General features: G+C 39.8%; 3 protein-coding genes across 4 annotated transcripts; 1 reads left to right on the top strand and 2 right to left on the bottom strand.

Moving 5' to 3' along the window:
- Positions 1–8138: 8138 nt before the first annotated feature.
- LOC142544463 (F-box protein At4g02733-like) lies at positions 8139–13667 on the top strand. The gene is made up of 13 exons (XM_075651510.1): positions 8139–8644; positions 9073–9248; positions 9840–10034; positions 10138–10248; positions 11138–11223; positions 11298–11419; positions 11540–11604; positions 11689–11761; positions 11854–11916; positions 12560–12624; positions 12713–12787; positions 12875–13100; positions 13249–13667. The coding sequence occupies exons 1-12, from the start codon at positions 8285–8287 to the stop codon at positions 13047–13049; spliced, it is 1566 nt and encodes a 521-aa protein (XP_075507625.1). The 5' UTR covers positions 8139–8284; the 3' UTR covers positions 13050–13100; positions 13249–13667.
- A 279-nt stretch (positions 13668–13946) lies between these two features.
- LOC142544455 (uncharacterized) lies at positions 13947–15377 on the bottom strand. Its single transcript, XM_075651503.1, has 3 exons — positions 15031–15377; positions 14451–14592; positions 13947–14246 (listed from the first exon to the last, which is right to left on the bottom strand). Exons 1-3 carry the CDS (start codon positions 15336–15338, stop codon positions 14163–14165), a joined length of 534 nt encoding a protein of 177 aa, XP_075507618.1. The 5' UTR covers positions 15339–15377; the 3' UTR covers positions 13947–14162.
- A 628-nt stretch (positions 15378–16005) lies between these two features.
- LOC142544442 (uncharacterized) lies at positions 16006–18600 on the bottom strand. 2 transcript variants are annotated; one of them, XM_075651496.1, is made up of 2 exons: positions 16852–18600; positions 16006–16269 (listed from the first exon to the last, which is right to left on the bottom strand). In XM_075651496.1, exon 1 carries the CDS (start codon positions 18515–18517, stop codon positions 16856–16858), a length of 1662 nt encoding a protein of 553 aa, XP_075507611.1. In that variant the 5' UTR covers positions 18518–18600; the 3' UTR covers positions 16006–16269; positions 16852–16855. The 2 variants fall into 2 exon arrangements, with proteins under 2 accessions (XP_075507611.1, XP_075507605.1); XM_075651490.1 differs by lacking the exon at positions 16006–16269 and adding an exon at positions 16285–16605.
- Positions 18601–25134: the final 6534 nt, after the last annotated feature.

Raw genomic sequence — 25134 nt, 5'->3', positions numbered from 1 at the left:
TTGCTCGGTGAAATTATTTGTTTAAGAATTTGGACGAGTAATCTATCCTTTCTGGACCTTCGTATCCACTCATCCGGATAATTATATGCTGTACTTAAAATATTTGACCACTCCTGATAATTTCATGCTTTATTTAAAATATTTACGTGATCAAATATTAATTTTGGATAATTAATTTCTAATATAATATAGACTAACTCCACTAATCCATAACGGCTATATAAATTATATTATATACTTGATTTGATTATAATTTTTGCACCAATCTTTGTGCTTTATAAATAGAAGTGTAGATTTTTTATATGTATTAAGAAGATTTTGAGGCGGCGCTCCTTAGGCTGCTCTAACCCTATAGGAGTTGAAACCTACATTCTGTAGGATTTCTCCACACGATCTTCCTTGGATATGTGCGTAGGTTCTTTGATTCCATCGACCATCATGGATCCTGATGAAATGGTCTGGCTAGTTAACAATATGAAATTAATCAATCAAAACCTGAATGAAGATTTAAAACTCGATGAAGAAGACGTTCGAATTGGGACGGAACGGCTGTCTCGTTGTTTGGTCGCCAAAGTCCTTTTGCCAAGGGCCATCAATCGAGAGGCTTTCCGACAACATATGATTCAGATACTCCAAATTGAGAAAATGATATCTATAGAAGCGTCGGGTGACAATACCTTCATATTCAAATTCAACTCTTATATGGATTGATGTGATCCGGGTGAAATGAGTGAGCCGGATCGGGTGCTCCACCAAATTTACTATCAAAATATTACGGAAAAATAAGAGCTGGACGTCTGGACCAAAAGCATGCTTCCCGGGATAGATATGAAAATCTGCAACCAATAGAGTAACCACGTGAATGGGCGCCGGAGGGGTGTCCGGCGTGACCACTCCGATGCTTAAGTCAGTGAATAACTCAAGCAAAAAACCAATGTAACCAAGTAATGGTTGTGAGATTGGTGTGAGAGGGGAGTAAATGAGCAATAAATGAGAGCATTCAATATCTGAATAGAGAGTAAATGCAAAGAGTGAACCTGATATTTATAGTAGGAGATGTAATGATGACCTCGTTCTTTGTGTTGAGCATTAATTATAGTAGGGCGGCTGATTATACCTATTGTTCTGACATGTCAAATCTCATATTAGTCAAATCCAACCTACTTGATTTTGTCAACCACTTGCACTGGTGTCAGAGATAGGTCGGCCGCACACTCTATTTTGTTGGCGTAATTAAATGTGGCACGTTTATCAGAGTGGCCCGGGTGAAGCGCCTCTCGGGCATTTACATGAGATCCCGGGCATCCCATATCCCAGTTAGTTTAAGTCTGGGTGTTCCAATGGCCCGGCCGTTCGACTGGCCTCTCTGCTTATTCTGATGTCACGCTCCCAATGTCCCGAGCAGATTGAGATCCAGATTTATACTCATTGTCGTCTTATTGATCCGGGAATAATTTGTACTCCTGACCCGGGTACTACCCATGGCCCGGGACATCTCGGATTTTATCCTTGACCCGGGACATCCCGGGGTATCATCACTCCCTCCTCAAATAGTTGGGCTAGAGTTGTACTCATTGTCCCGATTAATCATGTGTGCCCGGTCAGGAAAAATATTTGTCATTTAGTCTCCCCGATATGGTAAGGATGATGTCACCCTATTAGTGCTGACGTAAACCCTAGCATTAAAGTCTGTCAAAAACTTTTCGTATTCCGAGAAGATAAATCATTATGACGCCTCGAGTTCCTCACATGTCTTTTCAAATATCCCGCTCAATCATACCGCCCAATTTCCTAGGCTAATCTAATTGGTCGGATTCATTTTTGATCAACGGCGCAGATTAACTCCCCCTATATATAGTAGCTGACCGATTTTTTCAAAAATCACTCACAAATTCAACTTGTGGCCAAACTCTTGCGAATTTTTTCCTCTAGCTCTCCGACGTGCACATCCTAGCTCTGGTGGTCCTCTGCATTTACCAGCCACTTCACATCTTTTTCTCGCCGTAAGTCTCTCTTCCCTTACTGGTTTTATTTCCCTTTCCCGATCATGTCAAATTCTACTACTTCTACTTCCGGTCAAAACGTCAGGGGGCGGTCGGAGGGTAATTCCCCGACCCCTTCTGAAACTTCCGACCACATACTGATGGCCATACCTATTCCTGCTTTTTGACCTCTTTTAAAATCAAAAACTACAACTTCCTCTTCCCGACTTGCTAGTTCCCGGGGCAAAGATAAGGTAACAGGGCCACAGTGGTTTTCCACAGTGACTTCTACTCTCCGCCCGGGAAACCTAGAAGAAATCTGGTCTTTAGGCTCCTTCCCTCAACTTATAAAATCAAAATCCCCGGGCCCAACGATCACCCGGACACTCCACCCCCTGGTTTCAAACATTTTTCTTAGAACAACTCAAGAGTGGTCTTCGATTCCCCATCCACCATTTTTTTGAAGGGATTGCCCGGTTCTTTGGGCTCCCGGTTAATCATCTTCATTCCTAATGCCTTTAAGATCATGGCTGTCACTTTTATTTTATTTCGTATGAAAAACATCCCGATTAACTCCTCCATTTTTCACTTCTTTTTACTCTTGTCGGTTTAATGATGAGGTCTTTTCTTTTATGGCCCGGATGCATTACCGATTTCTAACCGACATTCCTTCTTCACTGAAGGGGTGGAAAACAAAATTTTTCTTTGTGCACATCCCGACCCCCTTGACCTGTGCGTCAGGCTTCTTGCATTCGATGCCAGATCAACCGGAACTTCCCCGGGACTTTAAACTTCTCCCCCTTTTTACTTATGCTCGGGACGCCTTAGAAGGCCAGTCCTTCTTATCTTCAGTGTTGATCGGGGGGGGGAGGCAACCTGGTTCATTATGGGATAGGGCCTCTGTAACGACCCATTACAGGCCCAATGGACTGCCCATACGGCCCACGGCCCCGATCGACCCAAGGCTATCCCGATCTTGGGCTTAAGTCCCCTCACGGGCTTTCCATAGGCGTCGTACGGGTTACTCATAGGATCTCCCCCTCCCTACCAAGGGGTTTCTTTCGCCTCCCCAGGACTCTTGATATCAATATACACATGAGTTACTGGGCATGCGAGTTTGATGTAGCCCATTTGGTATCTTCGTATCCGAGAATCAACAAATTCGACTCCGCATTGTTCACAAAGATTCGGGACCTATAGGATAAGTATATTGATATCAAGAGTCCTGGGGAGGCGAAAGAAACCCCTTGGTAGGGAGGGGGAGATCCTATGAGTAACCCGTACGACGCCTATGGAAAGCCCGTGAGGGGACTTAAGCCCAAGATCGGGATAGCCTTGGGTCGATCGGGGCAGTGGGCCGTATGGGCGGTCCACTGGGCCTGTAATGGGTCGTTACAGCCTCAGCCTGAAGATCCTATGGACTAGGCCATAGATGCATTTGGTCAGGCTGAGTCGCAGACCGGTAAATTACTTTCCTCTCTGTCTTTTTATTCTGTATTTTATTTCCCTAACTCTCAACTCTTGATGCAGTAGAAGAAGACATGATTAAGGCCAGTCTTCTCGAGGCGGCCAATAAGAGGAAGGCCGAGCAAAAGCGAGCTCGGGTAGAAAAAAGGGCTAGGGAAGCTCAAGAAGAAGAACAGCGGGCTCGGACTGAGCTGGAAGCTCGGGAGGAAACCCTTTCTCAGACCGATGAAGAGGACCCGGCTTCTCTCAATGATCGTAAGAAAAAAGCGGTGATGGAGCCGGTTACTGAGGTCGTTACCGTGGAGAGACCTGAGATGTCAACTCGATTTCATCCCCCTCCCGGGTCATCTACTAGTCCCTTCCAACAAGGTGGAGCGCCCTTAAACCTGCCAAACCTCTTTGGCGACGAGGTAAGCACAGACCTAACCAAGATGGTGCGGGGCTTGCTTCATCCTGAGGAGGTGGATCATCTCAAAGGCCTCCACCCCAATCAAAAACTGTACGAGGGGGTTTCCCGGTCATTCTCGGTAAGTTCAAAATTCTGTCTTGCTGTTGTTTCATGTTGATATTATTGTTTTTGTCCACCTCACCCTCCATTTGATTCGCAGGGCTTACAGATGTTGATATCTGCCTACGAGCAGGTGGCTAGTGCGGCTAAGAATGCCAACATCCAGGCCGCCAATGCTCGGGAAATGCATCATAAGCTCCAAGAGGAGGTGAGCCAGATGTCCGAGATTCATGAGCACGTCCTTGCCCGGGAGAAGGCCATCTGGAAACAACAGGTGGACTTGGTCCAGGCGGAACTAGCCGAAGCTCGGAAGGCTCTGGCCGACTATTCTGCAGCCGCCAAAATAGAAATACAGGCGGCTAAGGATGAGGCGGAATCTTCCCGAGCCCGGGCTGAGGAGGCCATTACTGCTCTGGAGTCTACGAAAACTTTCCACGAGGAGAAGATGGCTCAATTTTTGAAGTCCCGGGAATTTAAGAAGATGGTGGCTGACAAAGCCTTCCCCTATTTTGACACGGGCTTCAACAAATGCCTTGAGCAGTTCCAGGAAGCAAGGATGGTTCCCCCTGACCAAGAGGACTTCCCGGACTTGGTTAAAGCTGCCGCCTCTCTCCCGGAGGATGAAGAAGAAGAGAAGCAAGATCCCGTAGAATAGTTTTTTTTCTTTAATCTTCCCGGGCTTCTAGGCACCTTGTAAATTTTCCCAGTATCTATGAAAATGTTTTGCTTTTATATTTCTTGCGTTTGATACCTGCAAGTGTTGCAAAGTTGTACTTCAAATATCCTTGTAGGTTTTAATTGTTCTTTTACCAAACATATTAATAATCGGGGCATAAGTCTTTTTGGTTTAATAGACAATCGGTCTTGATATAAGCAGGATGCGGGTCCCTGGGCTTAGGATGGACTTGGTAGGTAACCGGGGTGCGGGTCTCCGGGCTAGGGTACGGGTCCCTGGACTCAGTAGATAACCGGGGTGTGGATCTCCGGGCCAGGGTACGGGTCCCTTGGACTTGGTCGATAACTGGGGTACGGGTCCCCGGGCCAGGGTACGGGTCCCTGGACATGGTAGACAACCGGGGTGCGGGTCCCCGGACCAGGGTACGGGCCCTGGACTTGGTAGATAACCGAGGTGCAGGTCCCCGGGCCAGGGTACGGGTCCCTGGACTTAGTAGACACTTCCTGAAACAATTTCTTTATTTGATGTATAAGCAACAGATACAAAAACTTTAAACGTAATATTTCTTCAAATGAAATGCATTCCAGGGTCTTTTTTTGAAGGACACAATAATGGTTGACATTAAATTATTCTCAACGGGACATATTGACTTTATCGTTCAGGAAGGGGAGCGTATGTGGCGCTTTACTGGCTTCTATGGTCAGTCGGAAACATCGATTCGCCATTTCTCTTGTGATTATTACTTCAGCTTGGAGATATTCCTGAACTTAGACCGTTGCCTTGGCTTATATGGGGGACTTCAATGAAATATGTTTTGATAGCGAAAAGCTCGGGGGAAATCTGCGATCCTCTTCTCAGATGAAAGCATTTCATGATTCTCTTGAACTATACGAACTTCAAGATCTGCATTGTGCGGGAGAATTTTTCACGTGAGTAAATCGGAGAGATGGGAGCCATGTTGTTCTCGAGAGGCTTGACCGCTTTGTAGGTAACTTGGGATGGCGCCTTCTTTTTCCGACTGCTCGAGTGATTTCTCTGGATTTCTATCACTCGGATCATAGACCAATCTGGATAAGGCTGAGTCAAGACCTCATGTAGAATCGTGCGAAAGTGAGTAGCCAAGGCCGTATGCTTCGATTTGAAAATTGTTGGTTGCGGAATAAAGAATGTAGTGATGTGGTGAAAGGACAAATTACGTTTTTGGTCCTGTAATTTGCGCTTTTTCTAATTTTAGTCCTGTTATGAGACAATTTACGTTCTTAGTCCAGTAATTTATAATATTTTCCAATTTCAGTCCTTTTCCTCCAAAATTGAAATATTCCTCGGGAAAATGTATGTATCAGTGCAAACATTTTCCTCAGTGCAAACATTTTCCTCATTGACAATCATTCAAAACCATGGTTCGATAATGTATCAGCAATGGAATGGCTTTCTTTAAGATTGAGCCACTTTCAGAGATTATGTTTAAATAATTGTTGTACTCTTTTTCTAAAAAAAAATTTTGAAATATGTTTGTGGATTTATTTTTCAAAGTGATGTGGATTTAGTTTTATTTTTTCTATTATATTATTTACTTACGTGGACTTTGAAAAGGCCACCAAAAATCAAAAACCCCAATTCAAATTACAGCTCAGCATTCCAGGCCGCCAGCTATGCATTTTCCGGATGAATATTTCAATTTTGGGGGAAAAGGACTGAAATTGGAAAATGTTATAAATTACTGGACTAAGAACGTAAATTGTCTCATAACATGACTAAAATTAGAAAAAGTGCAAATTACAGGACCAAAAACGTAATTTGTCCTGTGGTGAAGTATGGGTGGGGTTGTCGGGATCCTTCTAGATCACTTTCGGATCATATCTTATTTTGCAAGAGGGCCTTCATGAAATGGGATAAAGAGAGATTCAGGAAAATCCCAGAGTTACTTAAAGCAAAGAGAAATCAGTTATCCAAGATCAGAATAAGTTCCCAATGGAATCATGCATTTGACAAGATTTGGGAATTAAAGGCGACTATTGAGAAATTGGGTCACAGAAGATGAAGTTTTTTGGAGACAGAGAAGTCGAGTTTCTTGGTTGAAGGATGGTGATCGTAACTTTCCTTCAGTGGAGGATCTGTACCGGGTATTGGTGAACATTGAGCCAAATGTTAATCAGCAAGTGAACAGGTCCCTTTGTGCGTCGTTTGTTGCATAAGAAGTTCAGCGAGCTCTTTTCGATATCCATCCGGATAAATCACTTGGCCCATATGGTATGTCCACTTTATTTTTTCAGAAATTTTGGAATATTATTGGTGTTGATGTTACTGAATCTGTCCTAAAAGTTCTTAATGAGGTAGAATGGTACTCTTGTTACTTTGATCCCCAAAGTGAATGAACCGATGCTATTAAAGGATTTTCGACCAATAAGCTTGTGTAATGTACGCTATAAAATTGTCTCTTGGGACATGATTGCTTGACCCAAAAGGGCACATGACCCAAAAGGGATCTTTTTGGGTCCTGCAATCACAAGCCTTATGATAGCCATCAGCTAGCTCAATTGGTATCAGATATCTTTAATCCAAGTACTTATGGTCTGGACGATAGAGAAATTCTAAATCAAAACTCCAAACAGGAGAAATGCCGGCAAATGATTGTTTGGTGGCATACAACAAATTAACGATGGTAGGTTCTTTTGAATGGTTGACACAAATTGCACACCGGAAAAAACAACGCTATTAGCTTGAGTTCCAGTATCGTCGGTCTCTCTTCACTTTTTTGTGACAGGGGATTGTGACAACAATTCAATATCAGTGGACAAATGTTATCTTGGATCAAAACTATCTATAACCCTTCCCATGTTTGCGGCCAAAGCTTTCATCATTTCTTTAGTTCGTAAAGCTCGTCGTGTTGCTCACAAGCTAACCTACCATGGGTTTTCCAAAGGAGCCCAGAAGTCATGCATGTCCTTTGTTTTTTACCCGTTTCGTAGCTCATGATTTGAATGGTTGGTTAATAGATGTTTATTTACAACTATTTTATATTAAGAAAATTCTATAATATTACAAATTGAGTTGCAAATATATTTGAAATTATAAAATTATCTATGCAATTTATTTGAAAAATTATTTCCAAAACATATTTAAGATAATTTTGTCATTTTAAATGTACTTTGTAATCTAATATATAATTCTCGTTAGACAAAAATTTGTTTGAGACGATCTTACGGGTTGTATTTTATGATAATGATATTTTATTTGGGCCATACATGAAAAAATATTAATTTTTATGCTAAAAGTATTACTTTTTATTATGAACATCGCTAAGATTGACCCGTCTCACAGAAAAAAGTTCGTGAGACCGTCTCATCTCGTCGTACATTTAGGATGATATTTTATATTAAACTTTTGAAAAATCGAAAAAGTATTCATACAACATAATTATTATGATAAAAAAAGAGAATACAACTTTTAGGCATTTGTTATACTTTAGACGATTCGCCGATATGGTGACGCGAAAAGGTGACGCAATCAGGGTCGCATGTGGACAAATTTACATCCCACGTGTCACTCTCTCCTCTCATCTCCCACTTGAAGCAGTCCGCCTTTACTCTTTGCTAACCCCGAAAATATATTACCATAAATAAAAAAAGCTTTACTGAGCCAACATCTCCGATGGATACCAGTCTTCTCCTCCACTGCCCCACCGTCTCCGCCACCTGCAATCCCAAGCTCAAACGCCCCTGCTCCTCCTCGCTCCCGGACGCCACGCGAATCCCCGGCCCTAATCCGTTGGACTGGCTGTTGGAATCGCTTTTAGAACTTCCCGATTCATCAGGGGTCGCGCTTGACCTCTCCGTCGACCGCATAGTTCAGTCCAGGCCCTACGATTCTGATAAGGATGATGTCATCGACCGTGCCTTTCGTCTTGGCTTGGCTCTCACTGAAGCCGCCAATCGATCCGCCCGAAGGCGTGCTTCCATGCACAACGCTGTCGTTTGGGCGTTACCGTCTGATCTCACCTATCAAGGTTCTGTTCATCACCTACTGATTTTTGCGGATCCATTTCCTGAAATTATAATTTTTTTGTGGTGTTTGATATCTGTGAAATAAGGCTACTGGTTAGAAACGACTAAGATCGCATTTAACTGTCGTGAAATTTAATACGTTGAGCTGTATTTATAGATCTGAGACACAATTTTTATGTTGATGCTTCTGGTTCTTATATGATTCAGTTATGAGATTTTACTTGAAGAGGACGATGTTTGGCTTATAGAGTCTTTTGTTTGGATTCATTTATGTCATCTGAAACCGTGTTCAAAATTCAAATGCATTTCATTAAACGCTACCGTGCTTTGGGTATAGAGAACATATTTATGATGGTTTTGTGCACAGCTTGATGTAGATATTAGTTGATTTCCACATTCCCCTCATTTGAGTTCTTAACTCCATATACTGGCCAGGTATTTTCTTCACTTGATACTCAAAGCTTATGTAAAGCTGCCGCTGCATGTTTGTTTTTCCACAAGTGTGCTGCAGACCCATTGTGCTACTCCAATATTGACTTGACAGCAGTAGCTCCAAAGGTCAACAATATGGTAGTTTCAACCATGATTCAACGTGCTGGGAAAGAACTGAGGTAGGTTCCATGGGCTGAACTTCTGTTTCTCTGTTTTGAAATGCCTTTTCATTATAATCTTGTTGAAGCACTGGTAAGCAGCGATCTTGTCTGTTTTTGTGATTTTTCTGGTAGAATGTTGGGCAATGACAATGTAAATTTAGCGGTTGGCCTTGCAACATAATGTTTTCTAAACAATATCATTCATCTTTAGCTCTATTTCAAGTTGGTTCTTGATAATGTTATGGAGCATGTCACATGCCAAAAAAAAATTGAAATGACTCCTACATCCTAGGCTATGAGCCTTTGAAGCTTTCAGAATTCACATTATCATATAACTACTGCTAATGATTATGAACTACAGTAATATTAGTTCCTTTCTTTGTACCAACCGCTACTGGGCCTGTTCTGACTTTACATATATTCCCTTGTTTATTTTTAGTTTCAATTTTAATCTGGGGAATTAAATTCGTGATTGGATAGTGGTTTTTGTTGTTCTGGAATCTGCTGAAGTTCTGCATCAGCATGAGAAGATATAGGCCTTTCATAGTTTTGTTATCTATGAGCACATGGCCTTATAGAATATGGCACTGACTGTCCTCGTGTATGCAGATCTCTCAAGCTTGGAGTTGTGCCATGCCCTGTAGCATTGCTAGGTTCTTATCCAACCCTTGGTATTTCTACAAGGAATTTCTTAGATGCATCACGATTATTGTGGAATGATAAACGTTCTAGACAAGGAAAAGAGTCATTTACACTTACTAGGTCGTGCCTGGCTCCATTGATTGCTGATGGTGGTGGTCCTGGGTAACATTCATTCGTACACTTATGTTTTTGTGTATTTTTGGTTTTGAAGTAGTTTAAAGCTTTGAGTCGTCCTGTCTCATTCTCCTTTTTTATCCATTTCAAGGGCTCTTTTGAGAAGGTTACACCTTTTCAATATTGAAAGAATGGACAACACTGCATTTGGTGCTGCATTAATGGCTTGTCAGTCTTTGCTCGATCTAGAAATTGTAGGACTGTGAGTATCACCACTTACTGTTTGATTCAGTTGTACTCTCCTAATTTTTCTGCAACAAAACCTAACTCATTGTAAATCCATGATATAACACACTCAGAGTTCGATGCAGCTGAAACATCACGGACAAATTAAGTCAGCATTAATTTACCGACCAAGGGTCCATAGAATAGAACACACTACTTTTGTCATTTCATATTATTGTTGTTACTTTAGATGGCAAATGACAAGCAGGTTTCCATATCTGAAACCTCCTATTCTGAAGCTATTATAATTGATAATCATCTATTCTTCTGGGAAATTGTTAAAGTTTTAACAGAAATTTGCTGTATTCGGGTTAATATGCATCATTGAATTTCAGTTATGTAGAATTTGGAACTTTTTTTGGGTTAGTTTCTCTTTTTTCATGATTGTTATGTTGATTTTGTAGTACTTTCTTTAATGAGGATAAAATGGACTGTAGCGCTACAGATTGTGAAAACCAATTTTTATGTTTTCAACTTCGATATTAATGACATTAGGAAACTCGGAGTTGAGTATCTGTTTGCTAGCCAGACTTCTTTTTATGTATTTTTTGTACTGCATTTTCCATTTCCCTCTCTGGTGATTTAAATCAGATGCTTTTGTGGCCTCATTTTCTTCAAGAACAAGGTTAATTCACGTTATAATGGTCGCGGTGTCTAGATTATTTGCAACTCATGTTATAGGGAAAGCTGTATGCTTCTCTTTCATTTTATGTCTTCACCTCATGAAGAAGTGCTGATGATTTAGTTTTGAATGTATGAAGATATTATCGGAACTCTATATCAAGATGACTTCCTCAGTTGTCTTGTTATGGTCTCTATGTGTATGCATTTTTACTATTTTATGTGAGACAACATTTTCGTGACAGTCATGTTGAACTGAGCCAGACACTGGAGTCAGTGAGTAGATCTTGCCCTCTGTTAGAGCGACTATTTTTTGAGTCATCAAAAACAGGTTGATTCTTATATAATCATGTTCTCGTAAGTGCTGAATAGGCATTTTTCTCACACTGTATTGATTCTATACAGGTAGAGATGACAGTTTAAAACTACCTACATGCCATGATCTAGTGACTCATTGTCCTTACATATCAACATTGGGACTAAGAGGATTCAAATTACAGGACACAAAACTTCGTGTATTTTTAAAGGTATCATTGCTTGTCATTACTTTTTTGACACGTTTGTTCCCACCCCCAGCAATTTCTTTTTATGGGATGTTCTGGAAATTTTGTGTCCAATGAATACGCTTGAAAGTTGGATTCATGCAGGGATTCCACCAATTGAAATTTGTTGACTTTTCAACATCATATTCGATTACTGGCGACTTTCTAAGGTACATTTACTTTCTTTTTTTCTGACTTGCAATGTTAATACCCCTTGGCCATTTATGTCTTTATCCTAACACGTCTGCTTTCAGGAATCTTGGTGGCTGTACTGGTGGAAACTTATTGGAGGTTTTGATTTTGCGGGATTGTATGCACTTGAGAGAAGTGAGTTTTTTTTCCTTTTCTCATAGGAACTGAAGATTAATGCAAATGAATGGAGAGCATTTTTTAACTTGTCAATAAGTTCTCTCTTTCAGGCTGAAGTTTCACGGTTGCTGTCGGCAATTTTTGGAGGACGCTTCAAATACCTTAGGCACCTTGTGAGTATATAGCGATTCCTCGCCCAATCCCCTCTCTCTATTGTATCTAGGGGTGCACACAAATCGAGCTCGAGTAATACGAGTTACTCGAGCTCAACTCAATCGAGTATTCAATTTCAAACTCGAGCTCGACTTGTAAAATATCGAGTTACTCGAGTTTCTGTTCGAAAACTCCGAAAATATTTGTAGCATAATTTGAAGTGTAAATTTTGTATTTATATGGACCAAAATACCTTTAGATTATATATCTTCTAAAAAAAAATTAATATATAGTTACTCTGGTAGCTCTGATTCAAACTCGGTCAGATCAAGTTCGAGTTGAGTTTTGACTAATCCGCTCACACTCTCTTGCGCCCCTAGTCGTGATCAATCTTGTGGCTATATTTGAAGGAAGAAATTTGATTTGGGGAATGATAGAGGAATGAATTTGAAATTTCACAAATCTTGGGTAATTTCAAGTCCAAATTATTATTATATTTAACTAAATTAATGAAGGGTGGATTTGAAATTTAGCAGTACAAATTCATCCAACAGTCTAATGTGCAATCCATAATTTCATATACCTCAATCCAAATGCACCCTTGTTTCCTGTCTTTATTCCCTTTAAGCTTTCATTGTGTAATACTTGTTTGGCTGTTAACAGGATGTGTCAAATCGAGAGGGACTTGCTTCTGATGATGATTGGTATCATCGATGTTACTCCCCAAGGTCTATTTAGAGATATCTTGAATTTTGTCTGGGAAATTTTCACATCTTCTATCAAATCTATAACGGTCATTTGTACACGATTATGCAGTTTTACGTCATTAGGACTTTTATTGCAAGAAAGGCCTCATTTATGCGTGCTTGCGGATTTTCCTACAGAAGGAAGGTACGGAATTTCTCTATTTGTTTTCCATTTGCATGCAATTTTGGGTGTCGATTTCATTCATTTCTGATTCCTGTTTCTGGTTTTCAGTTTTGTAGAAGAACCAATGACCAGCAGTGACAATGATATGAATCTACCCTCACTGATAGAAAGTCATACATCTGAGGGATCCCCTTGTTCTTTTTCGCCCGAGCATAGTTACAATAGCGATCAAAGTAGCGGTAATGAGGACAATGTAGGTCCCATTTTCGCCGATTACTTGTGAGAGATGGAGACTAGAAATATGTCTGACCAAGTCAGCAAAATAATGCTTCAGGTATCAATTTCTACCATATTTACATGTAATATGCCATGGTATTCATCACCAACATATTTCGATGCATTTGAATTCCAACTCTTCCCATTACATCGGTTAGACGTAATGGTCCGTGGTTCGTTATGCACACTGTTTCCTTCATTTTCAGTGAAATCAATGTAAGCAAACACCAATGCAATCTCTGGACATAAGACGCTGGTCCTCGGTGGTTCCGAGCAAACAATAGTACATGTTAATTAAGTGGTCGATATAAGCCTTCTGAAATGTGGCAAATGTGTGTTCAATTTCTTGACATTGTAAATCCTGCAACTCTACGAGCGTGCCATTGCTAGGAACCGGCTGCTGAGTGCTATTTCAGGAAAGTCCTCTCGCGCTCGAATGTTTTATACACCTGATTGCTTAGGTGTAACTTCTCATTGCTGCTGCTTTTTTTCCCTTCCTGAAACCGAGTGTTTTATCTTCCCTCTATATTGTTTATGAGAATCGGGGTGTATGTCGCCAAACTTTGTTTCATCCATTTTGTTTTGCCTACAAATGCGTCAAGAACATCAAGATTCTGCGGAACTTTGAACAGTATCGATTGGTGACATTTGCTGAGAAAAACTAAAATTAATTGAATTGGTGTTTTATATGTAATGTTTAATCAAACTATTAATATTACAACCTAAAAAATTTAATATTGGGATAGGACACGCGATATGTTAAATAAAGTTATTATTACTGTTGCATAAAATCATGCCGAGTTTCGATATCTCCATCACATTTTGTTTTCCTCAATAAATCTTGGAAACCAATTAGTGTTTTTATATATGTTGTAATAATTACTCAATCAAACAATGTCGGACGTAACGAGACAAGACAAGTAACAGCCAAAACAACGTACCCTTAATCCTCGAGATCACAAGACTCGTGAGATTTTCTTTATGATCTATTGCGATGTTCTGAAAGACAAGACTTTGTGCTTTGTTTTCAATCAACCTTACATTTTTACACCAAAAAGGTTGTACATTGATGATCTTACTCTTGTGCCCTTGAGCCTCCAACCTCTGTGTTCCCTTGAGATCATTGCTCTGTTTTTATACCATAGGTGTCTTCAACACCACTGGTGACATTCTTTCTTCTCTCAGCAATCATGTCTGAATATGCCTGTGAAGACAACAAACCGGTTTTAATTGCAAGTAACAAAATGAAGTAATCTATGTTAGAACGAAGACACACTACGAAAATCCCTATAGCAGATGAAGCAATCAGGGCTAAATTATGTCCAAACCGAGTTTTTCCACCCGATTCGATGCTACGAAAATTAAAGAAGTTTTAATAATATCATGGTAGACGAAATGGATATCGTACCTTTGGATACGCGTAGAGAAAGATGTACCACCACGAACAAATCAAAGCCCCTACGAGACCGGAAACTATCAAAGAGTGCAAAACTAACCAGCTACATGTGATTATTCCAATTCCAGTTAGAGCGATTGTCCATGGTTGGCACCTGAGATAGACAAAAGACGACTATTAATATCCATAATTGAGGCATGATTCATCTGCAATCACGAGTAGTCGACCACTATTTTTTCTTGATATTTTGGAGAATTAAAATATTTGTTTGCACTATATTGTACCAAGATAGTTGGTTATAGTGCAATAAAATCAGACAATTTTCCACAGAAAAGAATATATCACAGCCAACAATCTGAAACTATCATTTACTCTAGGTAGAGAGGCGACCCCAAAAACACCAAGATTCGAGTTTTTCACATTGTCAAAATGGGAATTTTCCATTGTGTTAAGAAATCAAGAAACCCAAACTAATGTGCATGATAGAATACGAGAAGCTCCACTAGAAGAGAGTCTGAATGAAAGTCAAAACCATAAACTAATTATGAAAAAAGTACTCAGAGCATTTGAAGCCACGGAGAGTGAAGTTTACCATGAAGGTTTAGTGTCCCAAACAGAATCATACTCAAGGGAGAGATAATTGAGATAGCCATCCATGTCTTGGACGACGCCGTTTTCATCGAGAAAAGACGAATCTTGAACTGGGTCGACTCCATTCCTGAAACCACTCCTTCTGAGAGATTTTTGGTCTCTGGTTTTGGGTGATTGCTTGGCGAATGAAGGGCGAATTCTTGAAGAATTTTTGTCGCAATTGATTTGTAGAGAAGAAGACGACGACGACGACGACGATAGATTGACGAGAGAAATGGGGAAATGAGAGCAGGTGTTGAGAGCTGTCATCTCTAACCCAGTTTCGGCAAACGTGTGTGGCAGTACTTCGTGCACTAACATAATAAATAACTAATTACTCTCCTCGAGAACAATTTTTTTATCATTATCGATATATTAAAATAAAATTTAACAAATTATAAAAAAACTAAATTAATATTTAAATTATAAAAATAAAAATAAATAAATAAAAATGTATTTTGAAATTTAAAAAAAAAAACCAAAAACAAAAATATAATATATGTATCATATAAAAAGTAAAATTGAAAATTCTTAAATGATTATTATCATGTGTTCAACTTTAATAAAATAGAATAGATATATAAATAAATGTTATAAGTAATAATTTAGATCATGGATTAAATTTGTAATAATTTTTAAATTTCCTACCCAGTTTAAATGTCCTTGTAAAAATAAATTATTATATTAATTATTTTTGGAATAATTATCAATGATTCTTCAAGTTTTAATTAAAAAAGACATTATTTGTACTTAATTAATTCCTAGCAATTAGAAATATAATGATGATATTATGCCTAAGTTTCTCTATTTTTTATATATAAGTGTATAGTATTATTTCATTATATATTTTCTTTAAAAATTATTATTATACTCACAAGAATATTTATTTAAATGAATAAACTCAAACTAAGTAACATTTTTCTGAGTGTATGAAAAATTTTAGTGTAGCAAACTCTTCAATTCTCGAAACATAACAAGGACTTGACTAACATAAGATATTTCATATCTCCATTCTAATTATAAACCAAATGGATAGAATAAATTTGAGACATGAATTTGAAATCAAATCCACTCAAAATCATTTCATCCAAACACAACTTTAGTTAAAGTAATTCGCCTTTTCAAAGACCATCGTGCTTCCATGGCTTCACACATTTTCTGGGACAAACATTCACATAAAAAAATATCGAATAATCATCACCTACAAGAATAAAAGAGGCAAAACCATTAATAGAGCTACCAAAAGTTTGTTCATTAGATAGGTATTCAAAAAATACATCACGATTCACTATCCAGTTACGTTTAGCGCATAGTGTGGCATTCATTATCACCTACAAAACCTACAGGAGTATTGGAAGTGACCGGTCCACATTCCGGGCTGATTCACCAGTTTTCTCTAAGTTCCAGATTTCAGAGGACAGACGATGACGAAGGACAAAGCAGATATGTTCACTGTGAGAAGTGCCTTCCCCTAAGCCAGTTCAGTCTACTAGCAAAGAGTTGACTGTGCAGATGCATGCGAGTCACATACTATCACCTATTAGACGCAAATAACAACAATCGAACATCATACTGATTCAAACAAGTGCCTATTACCATGAAAACTTGTAGATATATAAATTACTTACGAAAGAGCAACAACTTGAGACGTATTTCTAATTAAATATATTTAATATCATTTTTCCAACCCTATGCTCAATCATTCTTAGTAGAACAAATAGAGAAGTAACAGAGATGAGTAAGTAGTATTCACTATAAAAGAAATGAGGTAAAGTCTACACACCATATCAATCATCTGCAACCTCCTCACCAGTCCTTCCACTGAATGGGTCGTGAGAAGGACCTGAATCCTGCCCAATATGACGATGAACCAACCGCTGCAAATCAGCCATGACCTTCTGTTCACGCTTGGCCTTCTCCTCATAGTTAAACATCGCCAGTGCCCGTTTATCCTCTGCACTGTAAACCTGATTTTCTTTTCTGATACGAATGGCATTCATCCTCTGATGTCTGCTACCACTCATCACATAGCCAAGACTCTCAAACTTAGAAATCTCTTCAGCTGAAAGACCCACTTCACCTCTACGAGGGATACGCTTCCCTTGCTGAACATATTGGGCTATGGCATCACCTTCACCAGGCCTGAGCGCACCACCGTAGCTTATATGCCCTTCTGCTCTTGGCAAAGGCATCGGACCCACATCTGCATCATCATCATCTGACACAGGCTTCTTCCGTGACTCAATCATTTCCTTGAACTTAATCACCTCGTTTTTTACATCATCGTTCACATTAACTTCATTCACCTTTTCTTGAACACCATTTGCATCCTTTTCCAAATCAGAATCACTCTCGCGTGAATATGTGCTGGGGCTCTCTGATTTTCTCTTTCTCTTGCTTCTTTCAGACCTTGTAGATAAATCATGCTTCAATTTCTTCGACTTAGTATCATCATTAACATCAGAACTCTGAGTTTCACTTTTGTCTCCACTGCCAAGATCACTCGATAAGCTCTTCTTACGGCTGTTCTTTCTCTTAAAACTTGTGTTTGTCTTTCTACTCTTCTTTCTATTTCTTCTCCTAGTTCGTCTCCTTTCTTCTTCCGATTCATCATCACTGGACACCTCAGAATCACTGTCACTGTCAGGAACAGATTTTGATCTCTTACTCCTGCGTGTAGACCTGGATTTTCTGACCGTGCTCCTTTTCCTTGACCTAGAATCATCTGTTTCCCATTCAGAATCAGCAGACTCCAACTCAGAATCGTTGTCACTCTCAGAAACATATTTTGTCCGCCTACTTTTGCGCCTTGAATCAGATTTTCTAAGCTTTCTCTTGGTTTTTGACCTAGAATCAGCCGACGCAGATTCAGAATCAGTAGACTTCGACGCGGGTTCACTCTCTGACAATTTTTTTATGCTCTGCTTTACTTTAACACCCTTTTTATCAAGACGGTCGTCTTCTACTCCATCATCTTCTAGTTTTCCATCCAGCGCTATATTCGAATCCCTAGGGGGACTAGGAGTACAATTCCATATAAATTTTTTCAAATTTTTCCTCAGTCTCTGGCGCTTGAGCCGACGGTACTCTTCATAACCTAACCCTTTCAAATCTTCATCGGACTCAGGATCGGCATCATGTCCGTTTCTAAAATCGCGATCGAGATAGTTTTTCGTTCGATTATCATAATTAATTTCATTTCTTTCGCCAGAATTAAGAGTTCTGTCGATCACAGGATATGAGTAGTCTGGGGAAGAACGATTGTACCTGTTATCACCGTTGTCATAGGGACTCCGACTTCTGAAACCACGGCCACGGACACGTATGTCGCTAGGGCTACGGCTGTAGCTTCGGTTGCGCCGGTCGTGTTGACGTGATTCGTGAGAATAGCGAAGATTTCGGCGACGGCGGTCTTCCGGGATTTCTACGACGGATGAGATTCTAGGCATGATGCTATCCGAGGTGATCCGAACGATAGGAAACGGATGGGAGATTTAGGGTCGGGTCACTTGTATTTCCTATCAAATGCGACTTTTCTCTATTTCAAAATGAGCGCGACTTTTAATTTCTATTGAAAAGCGCTACTTTGTTCTTTTCCAAGTTCTAAGTACGAAGGGAAAATATTAACTTCAAGCAATTTGGGCCAGCCCAATGGATTACAAATGGGCCATTTGATCAAATTCCTCTATCAATGTTCTAATAAGAATAACGTATATAAATTAATTACACATTTTAATCTTCCATGCAGAGGAAATGAAAGGGGTACTTTGTGAGATCAATTTCATTCCGTATTTGACATCTTATTTCACTTGTATCTATTCTATTTTATTAAAGTTGAGGACATGATAGTAGCTAGAAAGGACACCAACTTTTTCTTCCAACTTTACCCTTATATGATATTAATATTACACTTTTGTTTTTTTTTTTTAATTTCAACAATTCAAACATCAATTTAGTCCCTCCATAATTTGTCAAATTTCACTTTAGTCCATCGATAATGATAAAAAAACGATACACACTCGCATTGTGTGTGCAGAGTAATTAGTATATTATGAGACTTGTCTTATTGTAATATGTTCCAAATTTAAGTATTTATTATTTTTATCTATTCAATTTTTAATACCAATACTTTCTAATACGATTTACCTAATTAACAAGTTTCATCTCCATAAAAAAAATTCAAGTATTTTTTTTATATAATCCTTGGACTTTTTATTGATGTAAGTCTTCAAGTACAAAGGATGTCAACCAAAAAGGGAAAGTCTCACCCTCCCAATAAGTAGGAAGAGGGGATAAAGAAGAAAAATTTAGCAATATAATGCGCAACCATATTAGCCGAACGACGAACATGGCCGATTTTGGTGATCTCATGTCCCTCCATTAGCTTCAAAATCTCAGTTATTAGGATACCAGTATGGCTCAATTCTCGCTTGGGTTGGTGACTGCTTACACCGTCAAAAGAGAATCTGAAGCAATTTGTAAGGGAAAACACTGTCGTTTCTTTGCAACTTTCAAGCCATCCCGAATTGCCAATTGCTCCCCGTCCATCACTGATTGAGGTTTGGGTATACTCTTACCAAAAACAATAATCCCCAAACCATCACTTCCCCTGATGATGATTTGTAGCCTTCCAAAGATGGAGTGTGGCTGGACATGACAGTAGAGAATGTAGGGTTGTATCCCTGGCAGAACCACAAAGTTGGCATCGCTCATCTACCGAAACATGGTGTCTCGATAGGTTAACAGCTGTGGGGATTGTATCGTGAGACACCCGCCAAAAAAATATCTTAACCTTAGGAGGCAAATTTAATGACCACAACCATTTCCACCAGCTGCACAATCCATTCTCGGAGCTATTAGTAGGTGGCTCGTAAAACCCAATCTCCTTTCTATAGCCTGCTTCGAATTGAATATGTACCTTTGTCCTCAAAAGACTAATAGAGTGTGTCTTGTTCCGGATGATTGGGAAGAGGGATCCTCTGTATTTCCTTACTCACATAAGCTGGGAACTTGTCATTCAATAAGGAAGTGTTCCATTGCCCATCCACTAATAGAGTCTGAACTCGCCCAGCTTCCGCTTGTGGTGAGTGCCATGAAAGCTCTTGATGGAAGGATGGAATCCACTTATCTTCCAAAATTCGAACTTGCTGCCCATTTCCCACTCGCCAGTATATACCCTTTTTGAGAAGATCTCTGCTCCATAATATCGATCTCCACACATATGACGGATTATGACCCAACTGAGCATCCAACACGGACTGATGGCAGAAGTATCGCCCTTTTAGAATCCTAGCAACTAGGGAGTCTGGTTTGTGCGAGATCCTCCATAGTTGCTTGGCTAAAAGAGCTTTATTGAAGGCTTGCATCTTTCGAAAGCCCATGCCACCCTCGCCCTTTGGTCGACATAGCTTGTCCCAACTCATCCAGTGTAGTCAATTTCTCCCTTGATCTTCTCCTCACCAGAAGTTCGCACAAGTTGATTCTATATTTTTAATTACTGAGGCAGGCAGGCGAAAACAGGACATCACGTAAGTAGGTATTGCTTGTAGCACAGCCTTGATAAGCATCTCTTTCCCCCCATCGAGAACACCTTTGCATTCCATCCTTGTATTCTTTTCCCAATACGGTCCGTGATATACTCAAACTGTAACCTTTTATTTTTCATTGAGAGGGAAGGCATACCCAAGTAAACTTCATGATTGTGAACGATAGGGATCAGAAAGATAGATTTGAGTCGTTCCCTTATCTCCGGTAGCACATTCAGGCTAAAGGTGATGGCCGACTTCTCAAAATTTATCATTTGGCCCGAAGCTTTTGAGTATATCTGCAAAATTTTATGCAGATTTTGACTGTCCCTTTCCGATGCTCGGAGGAAAACTAGGCGATCATCAGCAAAAAATAAGTGTGAAATTGTTGGGCTTGTGTTTACGATCCGAACACCATGGAATAGGCCTTGTTTCATGTGCGAGTGGAGCACCGAGGACAATCCTTGAGCACATAACACAAATAAGTAGGGCGAAAGCGGATCACCTTGTCTAATCCCTCTGCCAGGCCGTAGCTTACCAAAAATTCTTTGGTTTAGCACAAATGAATAAGAGACAGATGTCACACAACCCATTATCAGTCTGATCCACCTCTCTGCAAAACCCATCTTAACCATAACGGCTTCCAAGAAGTTCCACTCAACCCTGACGTACGCCTTACTCATATCGAGTTTTATGGCTGCATAGCCCCGTTTACTCTGTCGATGGTTGCGGATCCAATGAGTAGTTTCAAATCCGATTATTACATTATCGGTGATCAATCTTCCTGGGATGAATGCACTTTGCGACTCGTCAATCACGTTATTTAAAATTGAGCGGAGTCGGTTGGATAGAGCTCGGGAAATTATTTTATAAAAGACTCTACACAGACTGATCGGTCGAAATTCTTTCACCATAACCGGATTTTTAACTTTGGGAATCAATGTCATAATTGTATCGTTCCACTCTGATAAGTCTCCATCATTATTCAAAATATCCAAGGCTGTTTTCGTGACATCTTGTCCTACAATTGGCCAGAACTTCTGCATGAATATAGCTGGAAAGCCATCGCTACCCGAAGTTTTTTCTGGAGCAATATCGGATAGAGCCTTATACACATCCAACTCAGTAAAAGGTGCACAGAGTATATCATTCATTAGAGGTGTAACACGTGGCTTGATACATTCCAAGACTGGAGCCATATCATCTGCTGATGGTGCACAAGATGTAAACAATTCTGCAAAGTAGCCTGTAACTATTTCCTCATTCTCCTCCTGGCCCTCACATAGATCCCCATGAGCAGAGATCAAACCATGGACCATGTTCTTGACTCTTCTCATTGTTGTTTGTTGATGAAAATAGGATGTGTTTTTATCACCACAAGCCAACCATCGATTACGGCTTCTCTGCTGCCAATATAACTCCTCCTGGGATTCCATTTGTGCCAGCTCAGTGTTCAAAGAGATTAATCTGATGGATCGAGCTTTCCCATTGAGAATCTCGTTTCAGATCTTCTAGCTGGATACGACCCATTTTAATTTTCTGAGCGCGATTTCTGAATCCAATCTTCGCCCAGGCCATAAGCTCCTGACTACACGCATTCATCTTGAATTGTAGGGCCGTTCCCAAATCCGTAGAATTCCAGCCTTTAGCCACTATCTCCTCACAATCATTCTCCCTCAACCACATAGTTTCGATCTGAAGGGCCTTCTTTGATTGTTATTGTCTGTCTCTCCTCCATCCGGTATGTTACCCAATGTCATTAGCATAGGTCGGTGGTCCGAATGGTAAAAGCCCAAGGTTTGAGCTCGTGCATTCGGGTAAAGTATGCGCCATTCAAAAGGGCTTGTGTATTTATCCAACCTTTCCAATATCAATGAAATCGTACCACGATAGCTAGCCCATGTATAGAATTCCCCCTCCGTGTGGATATATCTGAGTTCCCAATCAAGCAGGGCCTTTCTGAATGCCTCCATTTATAAGGTTGACCGGGGTCTTCCTCCGCTTTTTTCTCTTTGGAAGCATATCTCATTATAATCTCCAGCCACTAACCATGGTAAAAGTCGTAATTCCTGCACAGCATGTAGCTTCCTCAAAAGATCCCAAGACATCCATCGAAGGTTAGTGTCTGGATTTCCGTAGAAACCCGTGAATCTCCATATTTTCTCCTGATCCTTGATTACACAGTCGATATGGCCTCTTGAAGTAGATCATACCTGAACGTCCAATGATTGTTTCAACAATAACGCTAAACCTCCACTCTTACCAATACTACTTATCAAGTGTTGCCCCGGAAAGCCGAGGCTAACCCCAAAACGGTCAGTATACTGCTCCCTCATTCGTGTTTCACATAAGAACAAGAGAGATGGGTCCTTGTCGGTTATGAGCCTTTTAAGATTGCGGAATGCCCTAGGGTTCCCAAGCCCTCGAACATTCCAAACAATACAACTCATTGTAGCTGCGCAACCACCGCCATTGTTGAGCGTTTTCCATCATTGGTATATCTCACATTCTATTTTGTCTTCACCTGCCTCTGTTCACTATTAGCATTAGAGTTTGTTTGATCCAATCCCCTCTTATTGTCCCCTCCGAGTATAGTGTCAGCTTTATTACCGGAGACTTCCCCCCGAGCTCGTCTTTTCCATTTGCGTGGACTTCTTGCTGTAGCCTGGGAGGAAGATACAGTCTGTGGAGGTAGCATAGACGTGCTCAGAGGATCAGGACTCAGGTCCAATGTTTCTTCTATTTTCTGGCTAGATCGGTCTTGTACAATGACCATAGCTCTGACAGGAGAGGAGTTCGATAAAGCAAGATCCACCCCCCTTATTGTCTCCTTTGCTTTGGGTGGGCTCTTGCTTCCTTCTTCTAGTGGACTTACCCAAGGAGTTTCCTGCTGTATTTCCACTATCTGTCCTTTCGTGTTCATATTCTTTTTCGCCTGCTCAGAGGAGTGGGGTTGGGCATTCGGTGTAGCCCTCTCCTTTCGGTTCCCAATATGATAAGAAGCCTTGAGCCATGCCCCAAATTTCATATTTGATTTGTCTGCCATCTCATCGTCACTATTCTCGATGGGAGTGACCTATACGACCACATGCATAACAAAAGTCTGGAAGCTTTTCATATGCCAAAATGATTACCGAATCCTCCATCCCCACACTGGATCCAACATTCAGAAAACTTGGTAACGGGTTCGTGATATCCATCTCCACAAGAATCCTTGCAAACCATCCAAGTATAGTATTTCGTTCTCCCATATCTATTTCAATTAACCGGCCCAATCTATTACCAATCTTTTCCATCATATCCACTGTCATGAAAGCCAGTGGCATATTATGGCATTGAATCCAGAATGCTAACTCTTTGAAAACCACTTCCCTTGGGTGTTGAGTACCACATATTTCTTTAAAGACCATAAGATTTTTAAAGAAATGCCATGGGCCAGCAGTTAATGCTCTATTTCTATCAATATTGCTCGTAAATTCGAGAAGGAATAGATTCTCACCCACGGCTTCTATCTCCACTCGTTTTGTCGCTTGTAAAATTCTGGGCATGTGTTGTCGGAAAGTTTCTCTATTCACCATTCTGGACGTAAATACCTTTGCCACAAGACAATATTCCATTCTTTTTAGGCCTTTCGCAATCAATCCGTTATCAATTGTTAACTTCTGATTTTCTGAAATGCCTGCCAATCTGATTTCTTCAAGTCTGCGTGCGATCTCATCGGGATCCATCGTCTGTTCGTGAGAAAGAATTTAATATAACCAGCGCCTTAAACTTTGGCATATAAAGCGATTCCAACCTACACAGAAGTAGGGTGCCGACCCTTATTAAGGTTTCTTCATGGAGCAGAAGAAAACCTAGAAGGGAATTTTAGAGTTTTTACAATTCTATCTATAAAATTCAAGTATTTATCGTACAAAGATGAGTCTATTGGAAAATAATATTTAAAATGTGTGTATTGAATATTTGAATGTTGAATATTTGAATGTTGAAAATAAGAGTTGTAAATATTGAAAATTAGTGTGTGATGATGTAGGTAATGATGTATTTTATTTTTGGATTATTTGTAAAGATTTCCTATAAATAGATCTCTCATTTGTGAAGAAAATCACAATTGAGTAGAGAGAAAAATATTATAAAGTCTGTAGTTTGGTAAATTTTGAGAGTTTGAGATTTTTACTTTTTACCATAAATTTTTACTTTTTCACAACACGTTATCAGCACGAAGCTCTAAAAGTCCTACATACTTTTTCAAGCTCCAAACAGAAGAAAAAGATAACAAAAATAATTATATTTATTTTACTGTTATTTATTTATTGTGTATTTATTTAATATACAATATAATGTTATTATTAGAAATAATAAAAATAAATTTTTCATAAACTTGTTATAAATCCTGGGAGGATGTTAAGACGACATCCCACACTCCCGGTAAGGGATACGACAAGTATAAAAGCCTATAAGGTTTTTAAACAAAATAAATTATGACACTCATTATAATATTATGATATGATATACATAATTATTTAAACATGTCTAATATT

The sequence above is a fragment of the Primulina tabacum genome, chromosome 1 (assembly GCF_025594145.1).
Source record: "Primulina tabacum isolate GXHZ01 chromosome 1, ASM2559414v2, whole genome shotgun sequence".
NCBI lineage: Eukaryota > Viridiplantae > Streptophyta > Magnoliopsida > Lamiales > Gesneriaceae > Primulina > Primulina tabacum.
The sequence above is the reverse complement of the archived record's forward strand: the minus strand, read 5'-3'. Positions and strand labels throughout refer to the sequence as shown.